Source organism: Vitis riparia, chromosome 4, assembly GCF_004353265.1.
Source record: "Vitis riparia cultivar Riparia Gloire de Montpellier isolate 1030 chromosome 4, EGFV_Vit.rip_1.0, whole genome shotgun sequence".
NCBI classification, from domain to species: Eukaryota; Viridiplantae; Streptophyta; class Magnoliopsida; order Vitales; family Vitaceae; genus Vitis; species Vitis riparia.
This window is the reverse complement of record NC_048434.1, coordinates 802,923-827,872: the sequence shown is the minus strand read 5'-3', so window position 1 is coordinate 827,872 and position 24,950 is coordinate 802,923. Positions and strand designations below refer to the sequence as shown.

General features: G+C 33.7%; 3 protein-coding genes and 1 long non-coding RNA gene across 7 annotated transcripts; 3 read left to right on the top strand and 1 right to left on the bottom strand.

Annotated features, from left to right (window-relative positions):
• The first annotated feature begins 106 nt into the window (after positions 1–106).
• Positions 107–1,811, top strand: LOC117912523 (probable protein phosphatase 2C 72). Its single transcript, XM_034827129.1, has 5 exons — positions 107–280; positions 437–766; positions 844–958; positions 1,045–1,268; positions 1,377–1,811. Exons 1-5 carry the CDS (start codon positions 107–109, stop codon positions 1,581–1,583), a joined length of 1,050 nt encoding a protein of 349 aa, XP_034683020.1. The 3' UTR covers positions 1,584–1,811.
• Positions 1,812–2,196: 385 nt separating this feature from the next.
• Positions 2,197–8,604, bottom strand: LOC117912524. 4 transcript variants are annotated; one of them, XM_034827130.1, is made up of 6 exons: positions 8,518–8,604; positions 7,445–7,752; positions 6,614–6,719; positions 6,264–6,365; positions 4,205–4,348; positions 2,197–2,864 (listed from the first exon to the last, which is right to left on the bottom strand). In XM_034827130.1, the coding sequence occupies exons 2-6, from the start codon at positions 7,735–7,737 to the stop codon at positions 2,616–2,618; spliced, it is 894 nt and encodes a 297-aa protein (XP_034683021.1). In that variant the 5' UTR covers positions 7,738–7,752; positions 8,518–8,604; the 3' UTR covers positions 2,197–2,615. The 4 variants fall into 4 exon arrangements, with proteins under 4 accessions (XP_034683021.1, XP_034683023.1, XP_034683022.1 ...); XM_034827132.1 differs by lacking the exon at positions 6,264–6,365 and adding an exon at positions 5,852–5,923; XM_034827131.1 differs by lacking the exon at positions 8,518–8,604 and adding an exon at positions 8,264–8,491.
• A 7,064-nt stretch (positions 8,605–15,668) lies between these two features.
• LOC117912824 (vacuolar-processing enzyme-like) lies at positions 15,669–21,315 on the top strand. Its single transcript, XM_034827557.1, has 9 exons — positions 15,669–15,949; positions 17,964–18,128; positions 18,237–18,393; positions 18,560–18,645; positions 18,734–18,933; positions 19,348–19,396; positions 19,648–19,857; positions 20,541–20,747; positions 20,846–21,315. Exons 1-9 carry the CDS (start codon positions 15,725–15,727, stop codon positions 21,026–21,028), a joined length of 1,482 nt encoding a protein of 493 aa, XP_034683448.1. The 5' UTR covers positions 15,669–15,724; the 3' UTR covers positions 21,029–21,315.
• Positions 21,316–24,165: 2,850 nt separating this feature from the next.
• LOC117912878 lies at positions 24,166–24,861 on the top strand. Its single transcript, XR_004651052.1, has 3 exons — positions 24,166–24,504; positions 24,599–24,642; positions 24,725–24,861. It is a non-coding gene; the product is annotated as an uncharacterized LOC117912878 (long non-coding RNA).
• Positions 24,862–24,950: the final 89 nt, after the last annotated feature.

Sequence of the window (24,950 nt, the reverse complement as noted above, 5' to 3'; positions counted from 1 at the left end):
TTGAGCACACTGGGAGCCACTTCTGCATATAATATAGTTTTTTGGGGTCTTTAAATTTATGCTTGAGGAGACTTGGATTTTAAAACTTGGTGTTTTGTCTGCTGAGATGGGAATCTGCATATCCACTGTATCTTCAGAGATTCAAGACTCTGAAGATGGCCATGAGAATGTGGTATTCTTTGAAGATTCCACTGCTTCTATAGGAATTCAGAGGCTTGGCTCTCTTCATTCTCAGCCAGGAAGCAAAGGACTAAACCAAGATGCTGCCATCCTCCATCAGGTTAGTTGATATGTTCCATCTTTTTTGTCTTCTTTTGGAAAATGATGATCAAAGCTTGTTCTTCTATGAATTTTACTGATATAATCCAGAGTATTCTTCATGTTGAGAGGAGTATATAGTATAGTTGTTTTCAAACTTTTTTTTTTCTTCTGAAAGGGCTATGGAATGGAAGATGGAGCCTTCTGTGGAGTTTTTGACGGCCATGGAAAGAATGGTCACATAGTGAGCAAAATTGTGAGAAACCACTTACCATCATTGCTGCTAAACCAAAAGAACACGCTCTTAAAGGCGAATACTGCAATGAAGGGTGAAGATTTGCATACTCAAAAGGAAAGAAGAGATGGCATGGTGATGCCAAACAAGATTTTCAGGAAATGGCAAGAGGCTTGTGTTGGAGCTTTCAAGGTGATGGACAAGGAGATTAAGCTTCAAGAGGATTTGGACTGCTCTTGCAGTGGAACCACTGCTGTAGTCATAGTAAAACAGGTAAAAAAAACAAAGAAAGTGAATTGAACAAATCATTTCTCAAATAAATTACTCAATTCACTTCAACCTTTTTTCAGGGAGACGATCTTGTTATAGCTAATCTTGGCGATTCAAGAGCGGTTTTAGGGACAATTACTGAGAATGGAGTCACTGCTGTTCAGTTAACTACTGATTTGAAGCCTGGCCTGCCCAGTAAGATCTTTGATTAAGCTTACCTTCTGGGCAATTCCCGTCTTTTGTTCTCATATTTCTTAGAAACTATATCACTGGCTATGCAGTGGAGGCAGACCGAATAAGGAAATGCAATGGCAGAGTGATCTCGCTGAAGGAAGAGCCGCACATTCAGCGCGTGTGGTTGCCCAATGAGGACTCACCTGGCCTAGCCATGTCTCGAGCTTTTGGAGACTTCCTGCTCAAGAACCATGGCATAATCGCCATCCCTGATATCTCATATCGCCGTCTAGCTTCCAATGACCAGTTTCTTGTTCTAGCAACTGATGGGGTAAGGCCAACTTCATTGAAATATCAGCTCTAGAATCATGAACAAAATAAAGATTGTGTTAACTCTTGGGAAGGATGTTGATCATTTTCATACTCTGTTTTGATTCAGGTGTGGGATGTGCTGAGTAACAGCCAAGTTGCAGGGATAGTTTGGTCAGCAGAGAGTGAAGAGGAGGCGGCAAAAGCAGTGGTGGATGCGGCCACTGCTGCATGGAAGCACAAGTTCCCTTCTTCAAAGGTGGATGACTGCACTGTGGTCTGCCTCTTCTTGCAGAAGAGGCAGCAAGTGCTTCAAGCCTGCAATCCTCCCAGTTGAGGATTTCCTCTCTTTTTCACTGCAATAGTCAGGAAAGGAGAACAGCAAAATTGATAATAATTTGGGCATTGAAGTTATCTCAATGATGCAGGCTGAAGATATGACTGAAAAGAAGGCACCAATGTATAGATTAGGATGTAAAACCCAATCCGGAGTGATTTTGGTTAAAGTGCTTTTATATACAGTATTTTGTTGATTGCTCGTTAATTGGAGAAATTCTTCTAAAGAGAATCAATTAGTACTTGAATATAAAAAATAAATAAATAATGTTTTGATTGTGTTTTTGGTAAATATATTATATAACAAAAAAATTATTGCTTGAAAAAAGTGATTTTATCAAATAAAAAAAAACACTACAACACTTTCTCAAAATCAGTCCTAAATTTTAGCATGCCATGCACCTCCATAGATGTGTACCACATCATGTCTTGATATAAACCTTGTCGACAACTTGGAAAGGCTTCCTGGCTGAAAAACTAGGAGATCATAAGAAATTTTTGTTAACAATTTGAATTCAATTCTTGGGTACAGAGACAGCTTTGAAGCTTTTCTAGCCAGGTCAATATATTTTGAATAAGTGATTTTTCAAGTAAGTTTTTGGACCTAAGTCTTCTTTTAAGAAACACTTCATAAGAAGGAATAACTGCAACTGATTAATCTTAAATCAGAAATTCCCACATCTCTCCCGACTCCCAACAAAACCCGCCTCCCCATCCAACATCAAAACAAAGAACTGATTGCTAGATGCGGTTTCTTCCCGCAGCTCCAACACCCGAATGCAACATGTCCTGCACTCGAGAACTAGAAGCAGAAAAGCCACAGTGCCACTAGAAGAATTCTTTTAAAACAAACCAATATATTGCTGTAAAGCTAGAGGACAAAATCTTAATCTCTTTAAAGAGAGGAAAAAATATGCTCTCTCTTCTTTAGAAAGGTATCTGCACTGCCATCAGGGTCTGTCAAGAAACTTCCAAAGAAATGACAAAGCCTCTTTGGGATCCACCCCAAGCCAATTCGCTCCAAAAATCACGTTTAATCATCTTTGGGATTCTCCACAAGCAAGTCATCATATGTAACAGGTACCCTCATCCTATTATGAACAGAGACACGGTTTCCTTCAGCATTAGGTTGTTCAAGTTGATCTTGGACTGGAGGTGTAAGCTGGGAACCATCTGAAACGTTGGTTGCAGTATCATCAATGGATGTATGGACAATATTTTGAGAAGATGCCTCTTTGTTCTGCGCTGGTGGTTGCTTACTGTTTGGTTGCCTGAATTGCTTCTGCAAATGGCAAATAATATAACAGCAATTATAATCTACAACTTGAAAGTTAAAATTAAAATGTATGATGTAATGCAATTTGGGAACATGAGGATGGCAAAAAGCTTTGAAATCCATGAATTGAGGCACTGAGAAGACAACAGAAAAGATGGAGACCTTAAAGTGGGCAAAATATATGGGTCCCCATGGAGCAGAATACAAAATAAAATTTGCTACTGACACCCATTAATGATTAAGGTTTTGTCCTTGTTGGAATGGCTTCTTAAGGTGTCACTGTTTTTGGAATGGCATTGTGGCTCAACTTGAAGGAACTACAAGCATGACAGGAATGATAAAAAATAAGAGTGATAAAGGGGGTGAAAGAGACATAATGGCTTATCGTTTAACTAAAATATGCTTATATAATCCCAGATGAAGCACAAAGGAAAAACAGATTTATTTACCCAAAACTGAAATTAGTTCATGTTGATAGGGAATGCCCCATGTTGTTTTGGTATTTAAAGCCCCAAATATTTAGGATAAGGGTTAGGTAAAATAGACTTATCAGAAGAATAGACTAGCAACCATATAATATATGAGGCCACTCAATTCTTTGAGATGGACCAATTATTGATGGGTATTCCTAGCATGACCAGACTAACTTGCAGCCTCAATAGAGGGGCAAATATCATGTAAAGCCAAAAGTAAGAATGTAAGATACCTAAGAGATAAGGCACTGAGCATAGAGCCATTCAAAGTTGATAGGTCAAAGCTCCACTGAATTATTTCCCAATTTACTTGGCCCTTGTTTTATAGCAGTGAACTGACAACACCAGCTTGAATGGTTTGAAATCTATCCCGAGGTAGCATTCTATAATACAAGAAAATAAAAGAAAATCTCACTCAGAACTTCCCAGAACTCATGTTCATGTTTACAATTGAAGTACTCCAAAATGCAGGATGAATAAGGGATGTAGTGCACTCCTGCGTTTCTTCAATCAGAACTAGTCTCCCACTGTTTCAATGGAAATTGAAACTTGGAAGCATAGGCCTCAATGCTATTGTAAAATGCATGTACAATTAATTTTCAGGGTCGGCATTTTGTAACAAGATGGGAACGTTTCAGAAGACATTTCCTAGCATCTTTTTTCCCTATTACCAATGGACCCTTAAAAGTGTTCTCTCTATCAGGATTGTTCATCTGCTTGCTCCGAACATGACCAATGGGGCCAGTTTGAAATATTTCCAGGGTCCACATCTCCTATTAAGAAATATGCTCTAAATATAACACGTGCATATGCATGGAATACCAGCAGCATAAAAGTTGTTGATTAATTGCTAAAAACTGATTGGCTACACACCTCAAATTCCTTCCCTCTTTTCATTATTTCTTTGTAGGCATTAGGATCCCGTACTTTGATTATGCTCCATAATATGCCACCCCCTGTTCTAGAGCGTTTGCCATCAGCTGTCATCTGACCTCCACAAGCTTGAATTGCATCCACCTGCAAGTATTATGTTTCATCACAGATATTCCAACAGTAAAAGGAATCTAGCAGAGAATAAAGAATTTAAAGATGTGTTAAAATTTAAAAAATAACCTTACATTTTGAGAATATCACAAGGGGTAGGACATTTTCAAAATGAATTAAATTCCATCTTGACAAAAGAAATCAACAGCTCATACTTGAAATGTGAAAACATACAAACATCTAACACAAGTTACTATACCAAACATGCTTTATAACAAATATTACTTTCCCTTGCAATTATACATAGGATCAGAGCTTTGCGTAAAACACTAATATCAATCAGCACTCTTCATAGCTATCAATGAAAGAAGTTTGACTTTCATTCGATCACCGGTTATTAACCATTACATCATTGCACAAATATATATTTGTGTAAATTCGTAGTTATGGTTTCTAAGCATATGATGTAATACCTCATGAAAATAATTCCTACCAATTACATAAAAGAAGATTTCTGTTGGACCATAGGTATGTTGATTCTGTAAGATTAGTGTGTTTGCACATAATGGAAAAATTAAGAAGACCTCCAATTGAAGGGTAATAGGAGAATTGAAGCAGGAGAAGTAAATTAACAGAAGTTAAGAAGGAATAGGAAAAAAAAAAAAAAAAGCCCAAGAGACAACACTAGCATTAAAAATATAATGAGAACTTACACTATATATCTTACATAGGGTCCTTAATTGGCAGTAGGAAATGGCCAAAACCTTTGTTCCAAATTATTACGATGGAGTCTGTCCAATCCAATTTTAATGGTTGAATTTGTGAAATTGTCTACTTTTATCTGAAGACCAGACTTTGTGAATGAATTTTCCTATGAAAATTGAGATGATACTTTTTCCTATCCATAATCCTTTTTCTGATAGGAACATATTACTCGTATGAAGTGCCAAAACTCTAAAAAAGAATGCACCAAGCCATTTGAAATTAACCTACACCAACAGGAAACAATGAAGCAGTTCAGCCAGGGGAAATCTCAGCTCAGAGATCCACAGGATCAGAAGCAGTAAAAAATGACTCTGCAAGAGACATCTGCAAGGGTAGGGAAACAATACTGTGCATCAGAAATTAGGAAAGGCACTATGGTGTTAAACAGAGTGAATAAGAATTGTCAGCTCTCGGCTGGTCGAAAGTCAATTACAAACCCAAGTTCTCACCTTTACTTGCAGGAACCAAACGAATCTTACTTTTCTATACCAAAACAAAAGACAACTTATTTCTCATATTTTCCATATTAGGAGGAATGAAGTAAGAGGCAGAGGGATCATGAGATCAGACCAACCTTTAGGAGTACCAGTGAAGGTCAGGACAGATACAAGTAACAAACTTAAAGGTGTTAAAAAGGGAATACAAATATATATATATATATATATATATAACAAAATAGGTGATGGAGAGAAGTTCATGAAGCACACAAAGGTCTAATAAAGCATATAGCTGGATTGTAATGGCCACGAAATTATGTGCACAAGAAGGTACCTTCAGACATCTTATAAGACACGTTGAGACAGACAACCATAGCCCATATTTGATATGATTCAAAAATGGCATCTGCAATATAGGGTCACTGGAAGGATGAAGCATCAGGAAAATTGAATTTTCCCAATCTAGAATTTTTGGCAAACACAACAAAATTAAATAATTAGCAACTTCAAGGAAGTTAAATTATATGTCTTCCCTGTTAGAATGTAATTGCAAGTTCACAACATCACATGGAAAGACAACTACATCATGAACATGAGAACAAATCCTTCCAAGAAGAGATAACAAGCAGTACAAAGCAGCCACAAACTTGGAGACAAAAGCAATGTTTGTCCAATGGATTTGTAAACAACGGTAGCATTTATTGTTGATGCAGATGAATGGATTTGTAAACTGGAGTTCCACTTACATTTTTAATCCAGTTCAACAGCCATTTAACATGCAAGAGGTTTATCTGAATGATATCTTCTATCCATTTTGAGATCAGATTTATTTGCTTGATAATATCCTCCTAACAAAAATTAAAAGTGGTAGAAACATTAAGCTCATACTATAGCCCATAAAACAAATTACATCCAAAGGGGTATCATTAAATTTGATCATGGTCAATAGAATCTCGCATCATGGTCTTAGTAGTTAGTATCCATCACATTAACTTTCCTTTAGGAGTCTACGACATTTCAGTTCGCATACAAAGTAAGCCAAGAAAGTTCTATTTTCATCCACTCTCATAAACACAAGATTAGATGAGAGTATTACCTCTTTGACAAGATCACTCAATGCAGATACCCCAAGACAACCCACAGCAGTCCAGACCAGGTATGATTTCTTTTCCTTCAGACGCTTGCATGTATCTAAAACAAACCTGCAAAGAACAGAATTTAGAAGAAACTCAGAACCACACACAAGTTCCCTTTCCCTTCTCAATAGAAAGAGTGAATATTTCAAATTTGAAATTACTGATGGGAGGGGAAGATAGAGTAGTTCATTAGAATCTTTGACTTCTATGGGTAATAATAAGGACTAGATGAGAAAGATTCTGTAGAGATGATTTGATAATATGGAACAAAGACCACAAGCTACCAGAATTGAGTGATCTGTCTTAAATTGAAAGGGGATACAACAAGGGCCGGAGGCCAAAAAGAATGTGGATAGAGGTTATGAGAAAAGATGTGATAGTCTACCATAAAACATGGCACAAGTTATGTATATCTTATCTACGAAAAAAAAACATGTGACCCATGACATTAAATATGGCCTTATGAACTATGTAGTAAAATGATGAGATATGGTTGGCATAAGGCTTATGCTAAGTTCGATTTCAAGTTTTGACTTCACTTCGACTTTCTACCTTCTCTTCTTTGTATCTTATTCATGAACTCAACACAAATATTACTTTACTTTAAAAAATTGACTAAATGCACTATACTTAATTAGATTTTCAACTAAAATCCACAAGAGGGAATGTGTAAATTCAGGTTTCCTGCATGATAAGTAATTGGTTGCAAGCAGAGAATATAATACTAATAACAAGCGAAAGCTTTTTCCTTTCCTACAAATAAAACATGACAATCTTTGACAAAATAGAACCTGTTTATGTCAGTGACTTTCGGCACTGAACCACTCTTCTTCCTTTTATTCTTCCTCTTATTTTGCCTCCGTCTGCGGTTTTTACTGCAAGCATCTTGATTCACCGTATTCACAATTTGGCCACTGCTTTGTTCCAATTCGCTTTGTGAATTCTCTTTCATGAACTCTCCTTCTACATCCACACATTCTCCTTCTTCCACATCCACATGCTCTCCTTCTATATCAAGCATCTCAACATCTTCTAAGTCATCCTCTTCATATATTGCTTCTAATATGCTGTCTCCTCCCTCCATGAAGAAACACCCACACTGCAAAGATTTGAAATATATAAATTATAGACTGAAACATAATTACAAATAAAAAAGAGAGATCCAAATTTATGAAACACCTGCAATGTACAAATCATAGAAGTTAACAATATCTAAAATTTAAATTAAAAAATTTTTTAAAAAAATCCTATTTAGGCCCTTTTAGATGGGTGAAATAGAGATGTACATCAGAGATAACTATATTATATTGCTCAAAAGAATTCTCTAAAAGCAGAAACAAATTCAAATTGACAGCATAACATCAGGACATTACAGGGAATGGTTGCCATGATCAATGGTTCCAGATTTAGGCCAAAACCCTCATAAAATACAATTTTCAGTAGAACATATCCAGCAACCAAAACAATCACACACACAAACACACGTTTATATATATAAAAACCTAGCATTTCGTTATATAATTCAATAGAATTTGCCTTCAAAACAATCAGGTCACTTGGCAATTTTATAATTAAACAGTGCGCCCAACGCAGAAGAATAAACCGCCCACCAAAAAAACCAGTCAATCGTCCATCCCGGCTCCGTTTGGGTGTCTGAGAAAATGTGAGAAGAAAATCAAAATTTTGATTTCAGATTACTATTTCTCCAGGACACGGCACAAAGAAAACTCTCTTTTCTTTTTCTCAATTCTCTCAGCAACCAAACAGATGGTACTATGTGATTAGAAAGTGACGACTGAACCCTAATTTTTTCAGTGATTCGATAAATCCTAGCATATGAAGAAACAGAATAAAGGAGTGGAACCTTAATGGCAACAGGCAGTAGTGCCCAGATATGGCGTGTTTGGTTGTGGTCTGAGCTCTGGAATCGGCGGGCTATGATGGTTTGGGTCTTTAATTGGGTGATGAAGAAAGTAGGGATTGTTTGGATAGCTGGATATCGTACGCTCGGCTTTTCTTGGACGAGTCGAGGATATTCCTATCCCCAATTGGTAAATGAATATTCTATGTGCCAATTATTCTTAATTTTAATAATAAAAAAAAACATAATTAATTAGATCCATTTGATGAATATTATAATTGAGATTAATTTTAATTGAAATTGAGATTGTAAAATTAATATTTAAAAATTAAAAATCACAAATAGAAACCATTGACAGTTGAATAAAAATTATGTAATTAAAATTAATAATTCACATTAATAATGTTTTGAACATTTTTTTTAATTTCATTCATTTATTAGGTGACTTATGTGGTAGATTATCATCTTATCATTAAAATAATAATCTTAATACAATAATTAATAATGTGACATAAAATTGAGATTAACTACAAACTAAAAATTTTCATAATCGCATTCTAATTAATCCCAACTTGTCATCCATCTTTCCTATGATAAAATTTAAGTGAAATTCAAATTGGCACTATTTAATGTCAATTTTCGAACTTTTCTTAACTTTATTTAAGAGATAGAAAAGAAAAAAAAATGTTAACAATTTTTCTTTTCATGAAAATTTTTGAAAAAAAAAAAATTAAGGAAAATACTAAAAGAATTCCTTTTTAGAGAAACCATATTATTTTCTTATATTTTATAAAATTTCAATAAAATAATTTAATTTAATTTAATTTCAATGAAAATTAATTTTCTTATGATTGGATCATGTTCACTTAACTCTACTTGTGGGAAAATCAAAACTAATTCGAAAAGCAACCCCATAGGTATTATGTGAAAACTTTACTAGATTTAAATATGATTTGATTATATAATAACTTTATGTAAAATATATTTTTATATGAGTCCATTTGGAGTAATTTTGAAAGGTTAAAAGTAATTTTTTAAATTTAGATATTTGAAAAATAAAATTATTTTTAAAATTTATTTGAAGTTATTTCTAAATAATTAATTGATACATATTTTTTTCAAAAATGAATATTTTATTATACAGTATATTATGAAAAATAGCATCATAATGTTTTTTTATTTTATATTACTACCTCATCAAAAATAAAGAAAATCAACAATTTATCATCTATGGACTAAGGCCACGAACAAGTCATATGATATTCTCAATTTATTTTTGTAAATCGAGAAATATATACTTCAAAAAAATATTATTTGATTTATTTTGTAAATCGAAGTAAATAACAAATTATAAAATGATTTACCTTCCAAGAAGCCTCTCAAAGATTTGATCCACACCCAACATAAACATAAATAAAAATGGGAAAGTTGTGTTTACAGGCCCTTATATAAAAAATATATAGATTTGGAAACCCATATAATGAAATATGGGTTTTACATGTTAATAACAAAAATATTATTGGTTACATGCACTATTTACTGTTTATATTCTTATTTCCGAAATTACCCTCCTTTTTTTTTTTTTGGCCTCTCTCCTGTGTCTCCCCCTCCTCTGCCGCTCAACCCCCCTCTCCCCGTTTCCATCCTCGTTTGATTTCTGAGTTGGGGGTTTTGCATGGATTTTCTCGGAAATCAAACGAGGGCGAATTTTCCCGGAAAAAGAAATAGGGGTTCAGAAAAAAAGCAATTTTTTTTTGTTTTCCTTGGGGTTTTGCATGGATTTTCTCGGAAATCAAACGGAAAACGAATGGGGGCGGAAAAAAAGCAATTTTTTTTGTTTTCCTTGGGGTTTTGCATGAATTTTCTCGGAAATCAAACAAGGATGAATTTTCCCGGAAAATGAAGAGAGGGGGGGGGGGGGGGGGGGGGGGGGGGGCGGTGACGGCAGATCCGGAAAACATAGGGAGCAAAAGAAAAAGCAATTTTTTTGGTTTTCCTTGGGGGTGGATTTTCTCGGAAATCAAACGAGGATGAATTTTCTCGGAAACGAATGGAGGGAGGGGCGAGCAGATCCAGAAAACACGGGGAGTAAAAAAAAAAAGTAATTTTTTTGGTTTTCCTTGGGGGTTTTGGATGGATTTTCTCAGAAATCACGAGGATGAATTTTCCCGGATGATGAATTTTCTCGGGGAAACGAATGGGGGGGTGCAGAATTTTCCCGGAAAACGAAGGGGGAGGCGGCGGCATAATTTTCCGGGAAAACGAAGGGGGGCGGTGGAAGGAAGGAGAAAAAAAAAAGAAAAAAAAAAAAAAAAAAAAGGTAATTTCGGAAATAGGAATACGAACAGTAAATAGTGTATGTAACTAATAATATTTTTGTTATTAATAGATAAAATCCATATTTCAGTGACATGGATTTCCAAATCTATATATTTTTCATATAAGGGCCTATAAACACAACTTTCCCAATAAAAATTATTTGCATTAACATTATTATTATTATTATTTGTCTTCATGAAGTGCCTTATTTTTTATTTTTAACTAAAATATCATTCTATTATTATTATGAAGATCAAGATCACATCACCATCATCATTTATGGCTTCAATGGAGCCGCCACCGCCAAATCTCACTATCAATGAATTATTTCACTCACTTCAACCCATGTGAGCCATTACAATCCTTTCTATTGTTCTATTATTTGAACAACACATCCTGTTCCAACCTTCCAGCCTTCACTTATTTAATTTATTATTTTATTAACAACACAACCTCTTTTAAAAGTCAGCATCACCCCTATAGTAAAAATAAATAAACAAATTGAGAGATATATCTAATTTCCATGAATTCTATATAAAAAATATCTAAAAATATTTTTAGAGAAAATGATTTTATTATAAGTATTTCAATGAAAAGCATTGTCAAGTGCAATTTAAAACTTTTTTATTAAAATATTTTTATTTTAAAAGTGCTCTAGAGTACACTTGAAAATTTTTTGGTAGAATTATTTATTAAAGAATTACTTATTAATTTTTTTTTTTAGAGAAAACATTTTACTTAAAAATATTTTTAGAGAAAATATAACGACCCGCACCTAACCATGTAGATATTATCCGCTTTGGGCCCAAAAGGGCCTCACGGTTTTAAAACGCGTTTATTTGGTTAAGAGGAGTCTCTACATATATAATGCTAAGATCTTTCTCCCTTATCCAATATGGGACATCACAAACACCCCCCATACAGATACAACATCCTCGTTGTGTCCCATGGGATTGCGGGGTCAAACAAACAAACACTCCTTACGGAGCCAAACAAACCCCCACACTGAGGTCGGGGATCGGCTCTGATACCATTTGTAATGACCCACTCCCAACCGTGTAGATATTGTCTACTTTGGGGCCAAAGGGGCCCTCACGGCTTTAAAACGGGTCTATTTGGTTAAGAGAAGCCTCTACATATATAGCATCAAGATCTTTCTCCTCAATTCGATGTGTGACATTACAAACACCCCCCTCCCCATGCAGACACAACGAGGATGTTGTGTTCCATAGGATTACGGGGTCAAACAAACAAACACCCCTTACGGAGCCAAACAAACCCCCACACCAGAGTTGGGGATCGGCTCTAATACCATTCTGTCACACCCCAAGATCCACTCCAAGGGCGTGACGGTCATTTCACACCTCAAACTCCAAATCTCATCTGCGATTATCAGCATAACTCTTCTGTTTACTTTATGTTGCTTTTAATCTTTCCTTAAGTAAGGAGACCTTTTCAACAGTCAACTGCACAAGTTCAGGCCCCAAAAGTTTATTCTTTCCAACATCTCCTACCATACAACTCCTCTAAATGTGTCATACCAATGCTAGCTTGAAAGCTATTATCATAGGCAAACTCCACTAGGGGCAAACAATCATCCCAATTACCTTTTAGGTCCAAAACACAAGCTCTCAACAAATCTTCCAAAACCTGAATTACCGTCTCTGATTGACCATCGGTCTATGGATGAAAAGCAGTACTAAAACTCAACTTAGTACCTAATGCTTTCTGTTAACTATGTCAAAATCTAAAAGTGAAACGAGGATCTCTGTCAAATACTATAGAAACAGGTACACCATGCATTCTCACAATCTCCTTAATATAAAGAGAAACCAAATGATCCATAGAAAAATTGACTTTCATAGGCAGAAAATGAGTAGACTTTGTCAATCGATCAACAATCACCCAAATTGCATTATTGCCCCCTAAAGTCCTTGGTAACCCTGTCACAAAATCCATAGTAATATGTTTCCATTTCCACTCGGGAAAAGAAAGTGGTTGCAAAAATTCTGCTGGTCGTTGATGCTCAGTTTTCACTTGTTGACACACCAAACACTGAGCCACAAATTGCGCAATATCTCGCTTCATACCTGACCACCAATAATTCTGTCTCAAATCTTTGTACATCTTTGTCCCTCCTGGGTGGATTGCAAGCCTAGAACAATGAGCTTCCTTCAAAAGCTCCCTCCTTAAGTCTCCATCATTTGGGACACAAAGTCTAGTCTTAAATCTCAAAATGACATCATCTGATTTTGTAAAAACCTGCACTCAATCATGTAGATATTGTCCATTTTGGGCCCAAGGGAGCCCTCACGGCTTTAAAAAACGTTTACTTGATTAAGAGAAGTCTCTACGTATATAGCGCCAAAATCTTTCTTCCCTATCCGATGTGAGACATCATAAACACCCCCCATGTAGACACAACGTCCTTGTTGTGTCCCATGGGATTGTGGAGTCAAACAGACAAACACCCCTTAAGGAGCCAAACAAAGTTCTGATACCATTTGTAACGACCCGCACCCAACCATGTAGATATTGTCCGCTTTGGGCACAAGGGGGTCTTCACGACTTTAAAATGCGTCTACTTGGTTAAGAGGAGTCTCTACATATATAGTGTCAGGATCTTTCTCCCCTATCCAATGTGGGACATCACATAAAACGCTTTATTATAAGCATTTTCAAGAAAAACATTCTCAAATCCACTTTAAAACATTTTTATTAAAATCGTTTACTTTAAAAGTGATTTAAAATGCATTTATGAGTGATTCTAAAAAGCGTTTTTAGCATTTATAATAGTTGAATGATAAAAAATTTCAAGTATTATAAATATTAAAAACACTTCCTATAATCACTACCAAATGGACTCTTAAGTTGCGTTTGGTAGTAATTCTAATTTTTTTTTAGTTTATCTAACACTTAAATGATAAAAAAAATTTAAAAATACTTTCTAAAATTATTGTCAATCGGACTCTTAGAATACTTTTGAAATGATTTTGTTAGAAGTGTTTTTTTAGAAAATCACCTATCAAATATTTATTAAAAAAACACTATAAGTAATTTTAATTTTTTTTAAAGTACTTTATAAGAGTATGTTTGAAGATGATTTTCGGAAGTGTTTATAATATTTCTAATGCTTAAAAAATAATAAATTTTTAAATATTAAAAAAAGATTAAAAACAGTTCATAAAATTATCGCCAAACACATTATAAATTTTGTTAAATACCTAGTATTTTCTTAAAAACGTTTTTATATTATAAATGTTTTTTAAAATCATACAAATTCTAAAGTAAAACCAGTCTCTTGTTTTAATATTCATTTCAATTTTCTTAACAAATTTTATTTTTTCGAGTTTTTCTTTATGAGATTGTTTTGGAGATCAATGGTTGAATAATTCTAATCATAATCATCTATCAAACGACTTTTCATGTGAAATTAATCAATCATAGCGCGTGCCGTCGTCTTTATTCATCTATCAAATGATGTTTCATTTCTTGTTTGGGGATTGATTTGACTTAAAATATATTTAGAAATCAAATTGACAATAGTATTTTTTTTTATCAATGCTAATAATTTTTTAATTAAAATTTATAACATAATTCATGTTCATTTCAATATCTATTAGAATCAATAATATTGAAAAAAGAATCATTAATTCTTATGTAATTTTTACTAATAAATAAATCATGGTATTTTTGAATATTTAGAAATATGTTAAATTACGTTTTAAAGGTTTTTTTTTCAAATAATATTATTTTAATCATATCAAATCAAAATATTTAAAAATAAATAAATTTAAAAAACAAATATGCAAACAATAAAATATAAATTATTTAAACATTTAATAACATTAAGCTCTATTTAGATTTAAATCAAATTCAATTCTTTTTACATTCCCACGAGAATTATTACATTAATTTAATAATTTTAAAAAAATAATTAAGTTTTATCCAACAACTTTAATACTTAGAATAAAAATTAAATGACATATTTTAAATTAATTTAAAATCAGTCTTTTAAGTCCAACTCCATCTTTAGTAATTTATCAAACTCTAAATTCTAATGAGTTTGTCTTACATTTGAATAGAAAAATAAAAAATGCTTGGATTTTTTGAATTGTTTTGGTTTTTTTTTTTCTTTTTTGTTTTTTTATGAACATGTGCCATCAGACTTCATTTTCAATGAAAATTAAAATATATATATATACAAAATATAAAATAAGACTTGAAAAAGACAAATAATGATAAGATACAGCTTCAATGACAAAATAGATAACCTTGATTTAAAGAAAAGAAAAAAGAAAATTACCATAATACCCTAAGTTGGAAAATAACAGGTCATATTTTAAATGTTGGAATAAATAATTTGTATTCTTTTAAAATAAGAATAAAAAAAAATCATTATTAGGAAAACCAAATTCCTTTTTTTTTTTTAATTTTAATACTTTAAATTTTTATAAAAATGATCAAATAAGTAAATTTAATTTTGAATAATATATAAAAATAATTTATTGAATTCAAATTTATTTTTTTCTCATTATTTTTTATTTTTTTATTTTTTACCTTTCCTTGTATTTTTCTTGACATTTCCTAATAACCAAACATGGCCTTTGAACACGTTTTATCACACAAACAAACAACACACACAGGCAGAAAAGTAACGCCCCCACCCCGCCAATCAGTATGAATAGCTTAACCGACCAAACAAAAGGATGCACGATGGGCCCACCCACTCTCTTCTGATGCTTACGTGGAGGGTTCAGATTCAGCTAGGCATCCTTTTAATTAGGAAAAGTCAAAGACGTGGACCACTCCTCCCAGTTATAATCTCCTCCTACCATTCCATCCGTCTCTGTTCACCGTCTCTCCGATCAGATTCATCCTATCGGCTCCGATGACTGTCTTTCCGGCCGTCGTCGCCGCACTTCTAGCGCTTTCCACCTTGGTCGCTGGAGGCCGTCACTTCGCCGGAGATAATGGCCTCCTTCTACCCTCCGAAGCTTCTAGGTTCTTCCGCCCGGGTGGTGCTGCCGACGATGATGTCGGCGGCGAATCTGCCGGGACCAGATGGGCGGTTCTGATAGCTGGATCTAACGGTTACTGGAATTACAGGCACCAGGTGATTCTCTTTGCTTGAAGTCAAAGTTTTTATTTACATTGCTTTATGAATATATATACATATATATGATTTTTTTTTTAAGTTTAACTCTTGGATTTTGAGATGATACTAATAGTGTATATTTTTGGTTGATTTATTGGGGGATGAAGGTGTTTTTTTTTTTAATTTATCTGCATGAATTTAATTTTTTTATTTGGGTTTTTCAAGTAGGGATTGATTGCACTTCTTTTCGGTAATATATTTTCTGTTTGTACGATACAGCGAGTTAAAACAGTAAACATTGGTGAGATTCATGATTTTTGAGTGTTTTTTTCTATGGGTTTATGATTTTAACTAACTTTTAGGTTCTGAATGGTTTCTGAGAAAGTACAGGAAAAAGAAAGGAATTCAAAATTCTGGATTATAAAATTTTTATTTTTATCACCTGTTGAAACTGAAAATACTTCACTGAACTAGGCTTAAATCGCCAGTGTAATTATTTGGTTTTGTGGAGCTGAGTTTTTCAGTTTTAAGAAACAAAAATAGCAGCAATCAGTGGACTCAAAATCTATCATTTTTCGATATTTCCTTCGCAACCAAAAAGAGGAAAGGTTTGTCTTTCGATATTTCCTCAGCAAACGAAAAGAGGAAAGGTTTGTCTTTAGGATATTAAGAGCTTGTTGGTTAAATGTTTTTGAAAAAGTTAAAAAAAAAAAACAAACTGTTTTCTAAGTTAGAAAACAGTTAAAAACAGTTAAAAACACAGAGAAAATAATTTTTATATGCAGTGCTTATGTTTGATGAAAATAATTAAAATATATACTATCAGAAAATAATATGTTTTTAAAACAATTTTCAAAAATTTGTTTTTGGAACAATTTATCTCATGCTTTTTTTTGCTACCAAAAACAAAAACCTGTTCTTGAGAACAGTTTCCAGGCATGGCCGTAAGAATTGGTCTCAAACTTATTAAAAAAACTTTGCCAAACAGGACCTAATTACCCTAATTATGTGAAACAAAGATGGAGAAAGGGACTTCTTCTTTGTATTTTTAGTCTAACAAGCATGTCTGTCTGTGATCTGAAACTACTTGCAAAGCATGCTAATATGTGCATATTTTCTTGGATGAATTAATTATCATTTAGAAAACATATTCTGGTTTGAATTTATTTCACTTTGATTATTGGGAAGCTACTTGATATTCCTTTTTTCATGTCTGAGAAATGTCAAATAGATTTCTCATTTTACTCATTGCAGGCCCCCCAATGGAAAACTTAGCTGTTAGATGTATTCTTTATTTTACTCATTCCATGCAATCATATCTTTTAAATCACATCTCTTGCAAGCAGTGTTGGAGGAAAAAGGGCCTTGGATTTTGGATGTATTATGACAATCATGCCATTAGACATTCAATCATTTTCTTTTCCTTCTTGTGCTGAATCATACTGTTTTTCAATCAAATTTATGCTCTATAATTTTGGTGTTGTTTAAGGGTCAGAGGATTGTATTAAGGGGGAAATGATAGAAGAACAAAACACAAATTTGAAGAAAAGAATCCGAACTCTACATATAATGCTTCTCTTGATTGGGAGCAACTCTTTTATCTCGAATTTTAGTTTTTAAAGTAGCCTATTCAGAAATTCAATCAAAGCAGCTAGTTTCGAGCCAGTGGCATACCCAGCAAGTGGTTTGATAGGTTCCACTATTGTGGGCTTTACATTCAAAGTGCTTAGGCTTCTGACATTGACAATACAATTTTTTGTTTCCGTGTCAAAACTAGGCTGGGAAATCATGGAGTCATGGACCATGTGATGGAAAATGTTGGAATAGAAGTAGGGACTGCTCATTGTTCAAAATAGGTATTTAATGGATGTTTCAGGTTTTTTTCCAATGAGTGGGAGGAGTCTAAAGTTAAAAGTGGTGTGAGGGGATTGAAATTTAAGTAGTCCATGTGATAGCTATGGTTTAATATCATAAATTTCTATGACTTCTTCCTGTACTGTGTAGAGCTAATGGGTGGTTTTCCTCTTTTCAGGCTGATATTTGCCATGCCTATCAACTCTTGAAGAAAGGTGGATTGAAAGATGAAAACATCATTGTTTTCATGTATGATGACATCTCTTTCAATGAAGAGAACCCTAGGCCTGGAATCATCATAAACAGCCCACATGGTGAAGATGTTTATGAAGGTGTACCAAAGGTATTTTTCTTTCCTTCAGGTATTAGCCCACTGGCAAAACGTTCAATTTTTTACTATTATTTTCTTAAACTTACTTTTTTCCTCCTGTTATGGATTTAATCATGGCAGGACTATACTGGAGAAGATGTTACTGTTGATAACTTTTTTGCTGTTATCCTTGGCAACAAAACAGCTCTTTCAGGGGGTAGTGGGAAGGTTCTGGACAGTGGTCCGAATGATCATATTTTCATATACTATTCTGATCATGGAGGTCCTGGGGTGCTCGGTTAGTAGCTCCCCAGAAATAGCTCTCTGAAAAAATTCTGAACTTACGCTTTTAGTTGCTATTCTTTTATTCCAGTTTACTGATCCTTTCATTACTTTAATTTTGAAGAATTATTTTCTGAATGATTAATTAACTGCATAAAGTCCATATTGTGATTTTTTGTCAGGTATGCCAACTAGTCCTTACCTTTATGCTAATGATCTGATCGAAGTCTTAAAGAAGAAGCATGCTTCTGGTACCTATAATAGCTTGGTAAATCCCAAATCAAACCTATTCTAGATGCAGTCTATATTCACTTAGATCAAATATAAGTTTTATGATTGTATTTTTAAACCTGTAGGTATTTTATCTTGAAGCTTGTGAATCTGGAAGTATATTCGAGGGCCTTCTTCCTGAAGGTCTGAATATCTATGCCACCACAGCCTCAAATGCAGAAGAAAGCAGTTGGGGAACCTATTGCCCAGGAGAGGATCCTAGTCCTCCCCCAGAATATGAAACCTGCTTGGGTGACTTGTATAGTGTTGCTTGGATGGAGGACAGGTATGTGTAACATATTATTAGAAGTTCTATTGAAGATGGGAAATCCAAGCACCTTTGTAAGGATCATTTTAAAGACCAGGAATTATCACCGCTGCAGATATGGAACTTTCTCAAAAATAAAGCCAAGACTTTGTTCTGGTTTGGCTTATTTATAAAATCATCTGAATGTTTGAGTGCATGCATGTATTTTGTGTATGTAATGCAAGCGGATGGGTAAATGTGTGTTGTTGATTCTGCATCTTGCCATTTTCTCCTGAGCTATAATCAGCATCTGGGATTTGTTTTTCTTGATCCAGTCGCCCTCATTTTGGTCTTTTTTCTTATATTGAAGGATGAAAATTTTCATAGGATATACCTACCTTGTTCAATTACTAGTGTTTCATAAGAATCTAAATCTTCTGTTGATGTGACCAGTGACGTGCACAACCTGCGGACTGAAACGTTGAGGCAGCAGTATGAACTGGTAAGAGCTTTTTAGTCAGAGTCTTATCGTTTTGGAAAACGACTTCTTTCTGCGAATGTTCCCACAAATTTTGTGGTGGAGCACACCTAAACTCATTTCACATAGGCAATTAATGAGGACACAAGGACAAAAATGTTTGTGTTTGAAGGAGGGTCTAGTTGGGAAAGTTCCTAGATGTTGCTATTGTTGTTTATACACCCTTGCTTGTTGCTTACTACATCAATATCATGATTTCTCTCTGGCTTTTTCAGGTTAAAAAGAGGACTGCAAATGACAATTCTGTTTATGGCTCCCATGTCATGCAATATGGTGATCTAAGTCTCAACAAGGAAGAGCTTGTTCTGTATATGGGTACAAATCCTGCAAATGATAACTACACTTTTGTGGACAACAACTCCTTGAGGTTACCTTCAAAGGCTGTTAACCAGCGTGATGCCGATCTTGTTCATTTCTGGGACAAGGTTTGTCTGCTACATTTTATATCTCCCATACTGAATTTTTTGTACAACTTGAATGTTTTGAGCTCTAGATTTAGACTAAGAATGAAAATAGTTTTTCATATATGATTAAGATTGGTGTGATCAGGATGGATGGGGAAATGAATATTGGGTGAGTGGAAGCATTAGAAGAGATACTAATAACGGAAAATAATGGAAAATCTCAAGGTTGCATTTGGGAAAAAAAGTAGAGTAATGAAACAATTCTAAAAATCCCCACTGCTTTGAATGTATTGCTTTCTTTCCTGGAAATATCCATGGCTGGGTGGGATTGTCTTCTTCATTATCATACCGGAGTAATTATAGTTGTAAGAATTAGCAATTTTATTCAGATCAGAACAAGACGTTTCCTTGGGGAAAGGGATGCTCCATTTCGGGAAATTACCTTTCCTTGAAGGCAATGGAACAGCATAAGAATAGGATCAACAGGTGACAGTGCAAGGACCACTAGTGTGTACCAAAAGAATAGCTGAGAGTAGGCTAGGAAGTAGAAAGACCCTGCAAGTTAATGCTTTAAATCATAAAAGACATGTAGGTTGAAGGTTCAGCAAGAAATAAAAATTTTCATGCTTTTAGATGACTATAATGAGAAGGAACTGATGCATTGCAGAAGAATATCCACCTCATTATTTTTCTATGTTTAACAGTTCCGCAAGGCTCCCGAAGGCTCTCCAAGGAAAGCTGAAGCTCAGAAGCAGTTTCTTGAAGCAATGTCTCACAGAACACATGTAGACCATGCCATAAAACTCGTTGGGAGGCTTCTGTTTGGAATGAAAAAAGGTTCTGAGGTTCTGAAGACTGTCCGGCCTGCAGGGCAGCCTCTTGTTGACGACTGGCACTGCCTTAAAACACTGGTAATCTTCCTAATTCCCAGCTTCCCCCCTTCACAGCCACTTTTAGTCACCATCAAAATTGAACAAAAACCCGATCTTCTTTGCCTGCTCTGATGCAGGTGAGAACTTTTGAGGCACACTGTGGATCCCTATCCCAGTATGGGATGAAGCACATGCGCTCCATCGCCAACATCTGCAATGCTGGCATCGAAAAGGAGCAGATGGCCGAGGCATCGGCACAAGCCTGTGTCACCATTCCTCCTGGTCCATGGAGCTCTCTTGACAAGGGATTCAGTGCCTGATGAAAGCAGAACACAGAGACTAATCAGTACCCGATTCATTGGATATGTTCTGTTTCAGGTTGTGAGCTTCTATATATGGAAAACATATTATATCCTTATTGTACACATCCATGCTGCTTCTACTGGTTGCTCCAGTGTAAATATAGCCTTAAGGAAAAAAAACATCTCCTTCATGAAACTTGGATTGTAATGAAGCTAAGTGATCAGGCTGTAAATAATTTCACTGTGCTTGGTATGCGTTTATAAAATCCCAAACTTAGAAGTTTGAGTGTGGGCAACTTAAGAAATATTGTTTCTATGTTTTATTTCTTAAATAAAATTTTGTTTTGTTTTTTTAACTTAAAAAATATATTTTTGAGAACAAGCGAGACCAGATTGTTTCCCACAACAAATTCATAAAAAATATTGTAAGTAATAATTAAAAAAATGTAAACTATATTTGAAACTTTTATATGATATATGCCTATATAATATTTAAAAAAAAATAGAAAAATCATTTTTTTTAATAAAATTTTATTTTTTGAAAAAAAAGCATTCAAGATCTGTTTTTTAAGAATCGTTTTTAGAACATGGTCAAATATGTCAATAATTTTTTTTTGGACTTTTTTAATTAACATTATTTTAAAATATTTTTTAGCAAAAGATTTTAACATTTTTCCATATATTTTTAATCACATTTTAAATCAAATTTAGTTGAAAAAACACGCACCACGTAAAATCTGAATCAAAGGAGACTTGTCAGAAGAAGTTTTGACTTTAATCCAATAATAAGTATGAATAATGTACGGATTGTGTGAACTTTTAATGTTTGAGCACTCACACACAAGACATTCCCAGTTTCCATAATTTTTGAGAAAACCAGGCAGAAAAACGTGGGCGTCTCGCTGTCTTCAGTTCACTCCGTTAAAGCACTCATTATTTGTTTTCTTCAGATCCTGTGTTCCCATGTGCTCAAGTCCATCACAAGCACTCGTACACCCCTGCGCAATATAATCAACTATTGAAAAATTAATTTATGTTTGTGCCGAAATGAATAAATCAAATGAAATTTGTTTAAAATTGCTTTATTTTGATTTAAATAATGGAGTGGGCATAATTTAATTAGATCTTAAACTTATTTATTTTCAAATAATTAAAATCAACTTAGATTTGAAGTCCAAAATTCAATAATTTTTTTTACCAAAAACATAATAAATACATTTAAAAAATAGTTTAATAAAAAAATCTACTTTAATAAAATGTGTAAAATATAATAAATAATAGAAACTCATCTACTACCAAACAATTACAAATTATAAAAAAAGAAAGTCTTATAATATCGGTTTTATTTTATTTTTATCGGTTATAATTTAAGGAGATTGAAAATGATAAAATCAATTTTCGATATTATTAAACCGTAATTTCACACACATTTCTCGTATTAACAATCATGCACCACTCTAAATTATGTTATAAATGCTTTTTTGGTCTTTGTGAAATTAAAAAATCTAAATTTCAATACTAATAGTCCAATGCTATACAAAACTTATTTCCTTTCCTTCATATATTTTACTATGTAGTGATAAAATTTATTTATTTATTTATTTAAATTTAATAATGATAATAATAATTTTACAAAATGAAGAACTATTGTATTATATGTCACAAACCTTGCTTAGCCTTTTTTTTAAAATAAAAAATAAAAAGTAAAAACTTATCAATTTCGATTTTTTTTATTTAATAATTTTATTAAAAGAACTCGTGTTTTAAAATTACTCTTTGATTAAACTTTAATTATCTTGTAAGATCAATTATTTTATGATGTTTGATATGAAGGACAATTTTGATTATCTTAGGTGAAAATGACACATGATATTTGTTGATGCACAATTAACAATGTTAATAAACAGTTGGTTTCGGCTTGACATGATCGTCAATTGCACCTTCAAAAAAGAATGTTCAAATGAAGAATGTTCAGATGAGTTTTTTGGACACACCCTTTTTAAATTTAAGTTAGGCATTGAGGATTTGAGCAAGAGATCACAAAAAAAAAAGAGTATATCTTCATTTTGGTGAATAATGATTATTTTTACTTTTATGTAACATTTTTTCAATGTTTTTATTGTGTCATTGATTGCGTTTTTACTGTTTTTAATACCAATAATTGTCGAGCTTGACCCTTGAAAATTTATATCGGTTTATACCTTAAAGTGGACACATATACAAGGATCATGCTAACGGTGGTGAACATCTCATAGTATCATTATCATTTAAGCAATTTAATAACATTAACAAATACAATTGACTTAATATATCGATTATTACATTAGGGATTTCATCTCAAAATCAATTAATATTTAATCAAATTATTTATGATGACGAATTTAATTATGAAAAAAGATACTTGATTTAATAAAATTCGTTTGAAATTTATGTTTTTGTAAAAAAAAAATCAATAGCTTGGGTTAAATTTCAATTTCTAATTAAAGTAAAAAAAGAAAGTTATCCCCAATAATCTTTTATTTTATTTATCTTATTTTTCGAATATGCAATTATGAAATTTAAGAGTTTACATTTTTTAAATATAATAATTTTAATAATAAATAATCACAAAATCGAGAACTCTAGTGCTAGATCCGAAGGAAGAAATAATTCATAAAATCATTTGTAATAAATGGCAGAATTTAGGATCACTGATAGATATGGACGGCTGTGATTCAATATCTCAGTCAACTCGAGGTCTACCAGAAGGGAGTTTCACTCATGTAACCGATCAGTCTAGTTAAACTAACCATGGTTAGTGCACCTACAGGCAAGTGACAACTGCGCCTGGTTAACTCACTAGAACCCCCGCACCAGTGCACTACAAAATAATAAATAAAAAGAAATAAAAAAAAATTTAATGGACGGAAAGATAATGACGTCGAAGATTCCGTTATATCCGTTAACGCCGTGAAGTACAATTACAATGCTGAGTAATTTAATATCACGTCGTAACGGCTTAAGTGACGGACGTGCCTGACGGTTCAGATGAGGAGAGATGAGAGCCCTCGGATGGATGATGGACGGTCAGGATTGGTCGGTGAATCGACCAGGGGAGGGTTGGGCCGTAAGGAAAAGTGGACGGAGGTATAAAAATCGGTTTTGAAAGGGAGCGAGAGCATTTCGTTTTATCAGAAGAAGCCATCTCTGGTTTTCTTCATTTTCTTTGCGATTATCTTTCCGTTTCTTTCACTTTCACGGGAACCAAACAGGGGATGAAAAGAAGTAAAATATGAGGAGAATTCATTAGTGAAATGTCGAAGTTTTTCTGGTGTTAGAAGTTCTGTCTGACTACCTGTTTCTATGTTTTTCTCGGAATCCGAACGGAGGATATTCGAAGGGAAATTGATGAGAGTTTGATACTGAAGGTTGACGCTTTTTCCTTGTTAGAAGATCTGGAGCTATTGAAGATTGGTATTTTTAGAAAGAGTGTGTCTTTGTGTGTGTGTTTAGAGGTTTGTAATTGAGCGCAGAGGATCGGTTTTGCAATGTTTTTTGTGTAATTAATTCCATCAATTAACTCAATTTGTTTTTTTTTTTGTTTAGCAGATAAAATTACTAGTGATTCAGTTCGAGAAATTCGAGTTTTTGAGGTTTGTAATTGAGAACAGAGTTCGATTTTGTGTGGCGAATAATGTGAATTAAGTCTAATTTTTGTTCAATTTTGTTTAACAGATACACATTTTGAGGGATTGAGTGGAGTTTGTAAGAAACTGAAGTTTCCCTCTTCATTGATTAGATCCAAATCTGACAACAAAACTGAAGATTGGAGCTTTGAAAATGCAATCATTTCGTCGAAAATCTGTAATAGATTTGCATAGAAGGCAGGAAATCCTTACCTCTGAACAAAAAAATTCAGATATTCAAGTAATTGTTGTTGGAAATTTAGCTGAAGATTTAA

Excerpts from the sequence above, each read along its gene's own strand:
- LOC117912523 (XM_034827129.1), top strand. The coding sequence starts at position 107 with ATGGGAATCTGCATATCCACTGTATCTTCAGAGATTCAAGACTCTGAA. Across the intron at positions 281-436 it reads ATGCTGCCATCCTCCATCAG|GGCTATGGAATGGAAGATGG; the intron begins GTTAGTTGATAT and ends TTCTTCTGAAAG. Across the intron at positions 1,269-1,376 it reads TTGTTCTAGCAACTGATGGG|GTGTGGGATGTGCTGAGTAA; the intron begins GTAAGGCCAACT and ends GTTTTGATTCAG.
- LOC117912824 (XM_034827557.1), top strand. The coding sequence starts at position 15,725 with ATGACTGTCTTTCCGGCCGTCGTCGCCGCACTTCTAGCGCTTTCCACC. Across the intron at positions 18,646-18,733 it reads CTGGTACCTATAATAGCTTG|GTATTTTATCTTGAAGCTTG; the intron begins GTAAATCCCAAA and ends TTAAACCTGTAG. Across the intron at positions 19,858-20,540 it reads TTGTTCATTTCTGGGACAAG|TTCCGCAAGGCTCCCGAAGG; the intron begins GTTTGTCTGCTA and ends TATGTTTAACAG.
- LOC117912524 (XM_034827130.1), bottom strand. The coding sequence starts at position 7,737 with ATGGAGGGAGGAGACAGCATATTAGAAGCAATATATGAAGAGGATGAC. Across the intron at positions 6,720-7,444 it reads AAAGTCACTGACATAAACAG|GTTTGTTTTAGATACATGCA; the intron begins GTTCTATTTTGT and ends TGTTCTTTGCAG. Across the intron at positions 4,349-6,263 it reads TGTTGAACTGGATTAAAAAT|GTGGATGCAATTCAAGCTTG; the intron begins GTAAGTGGAACT and ends TAATACTTGCAG.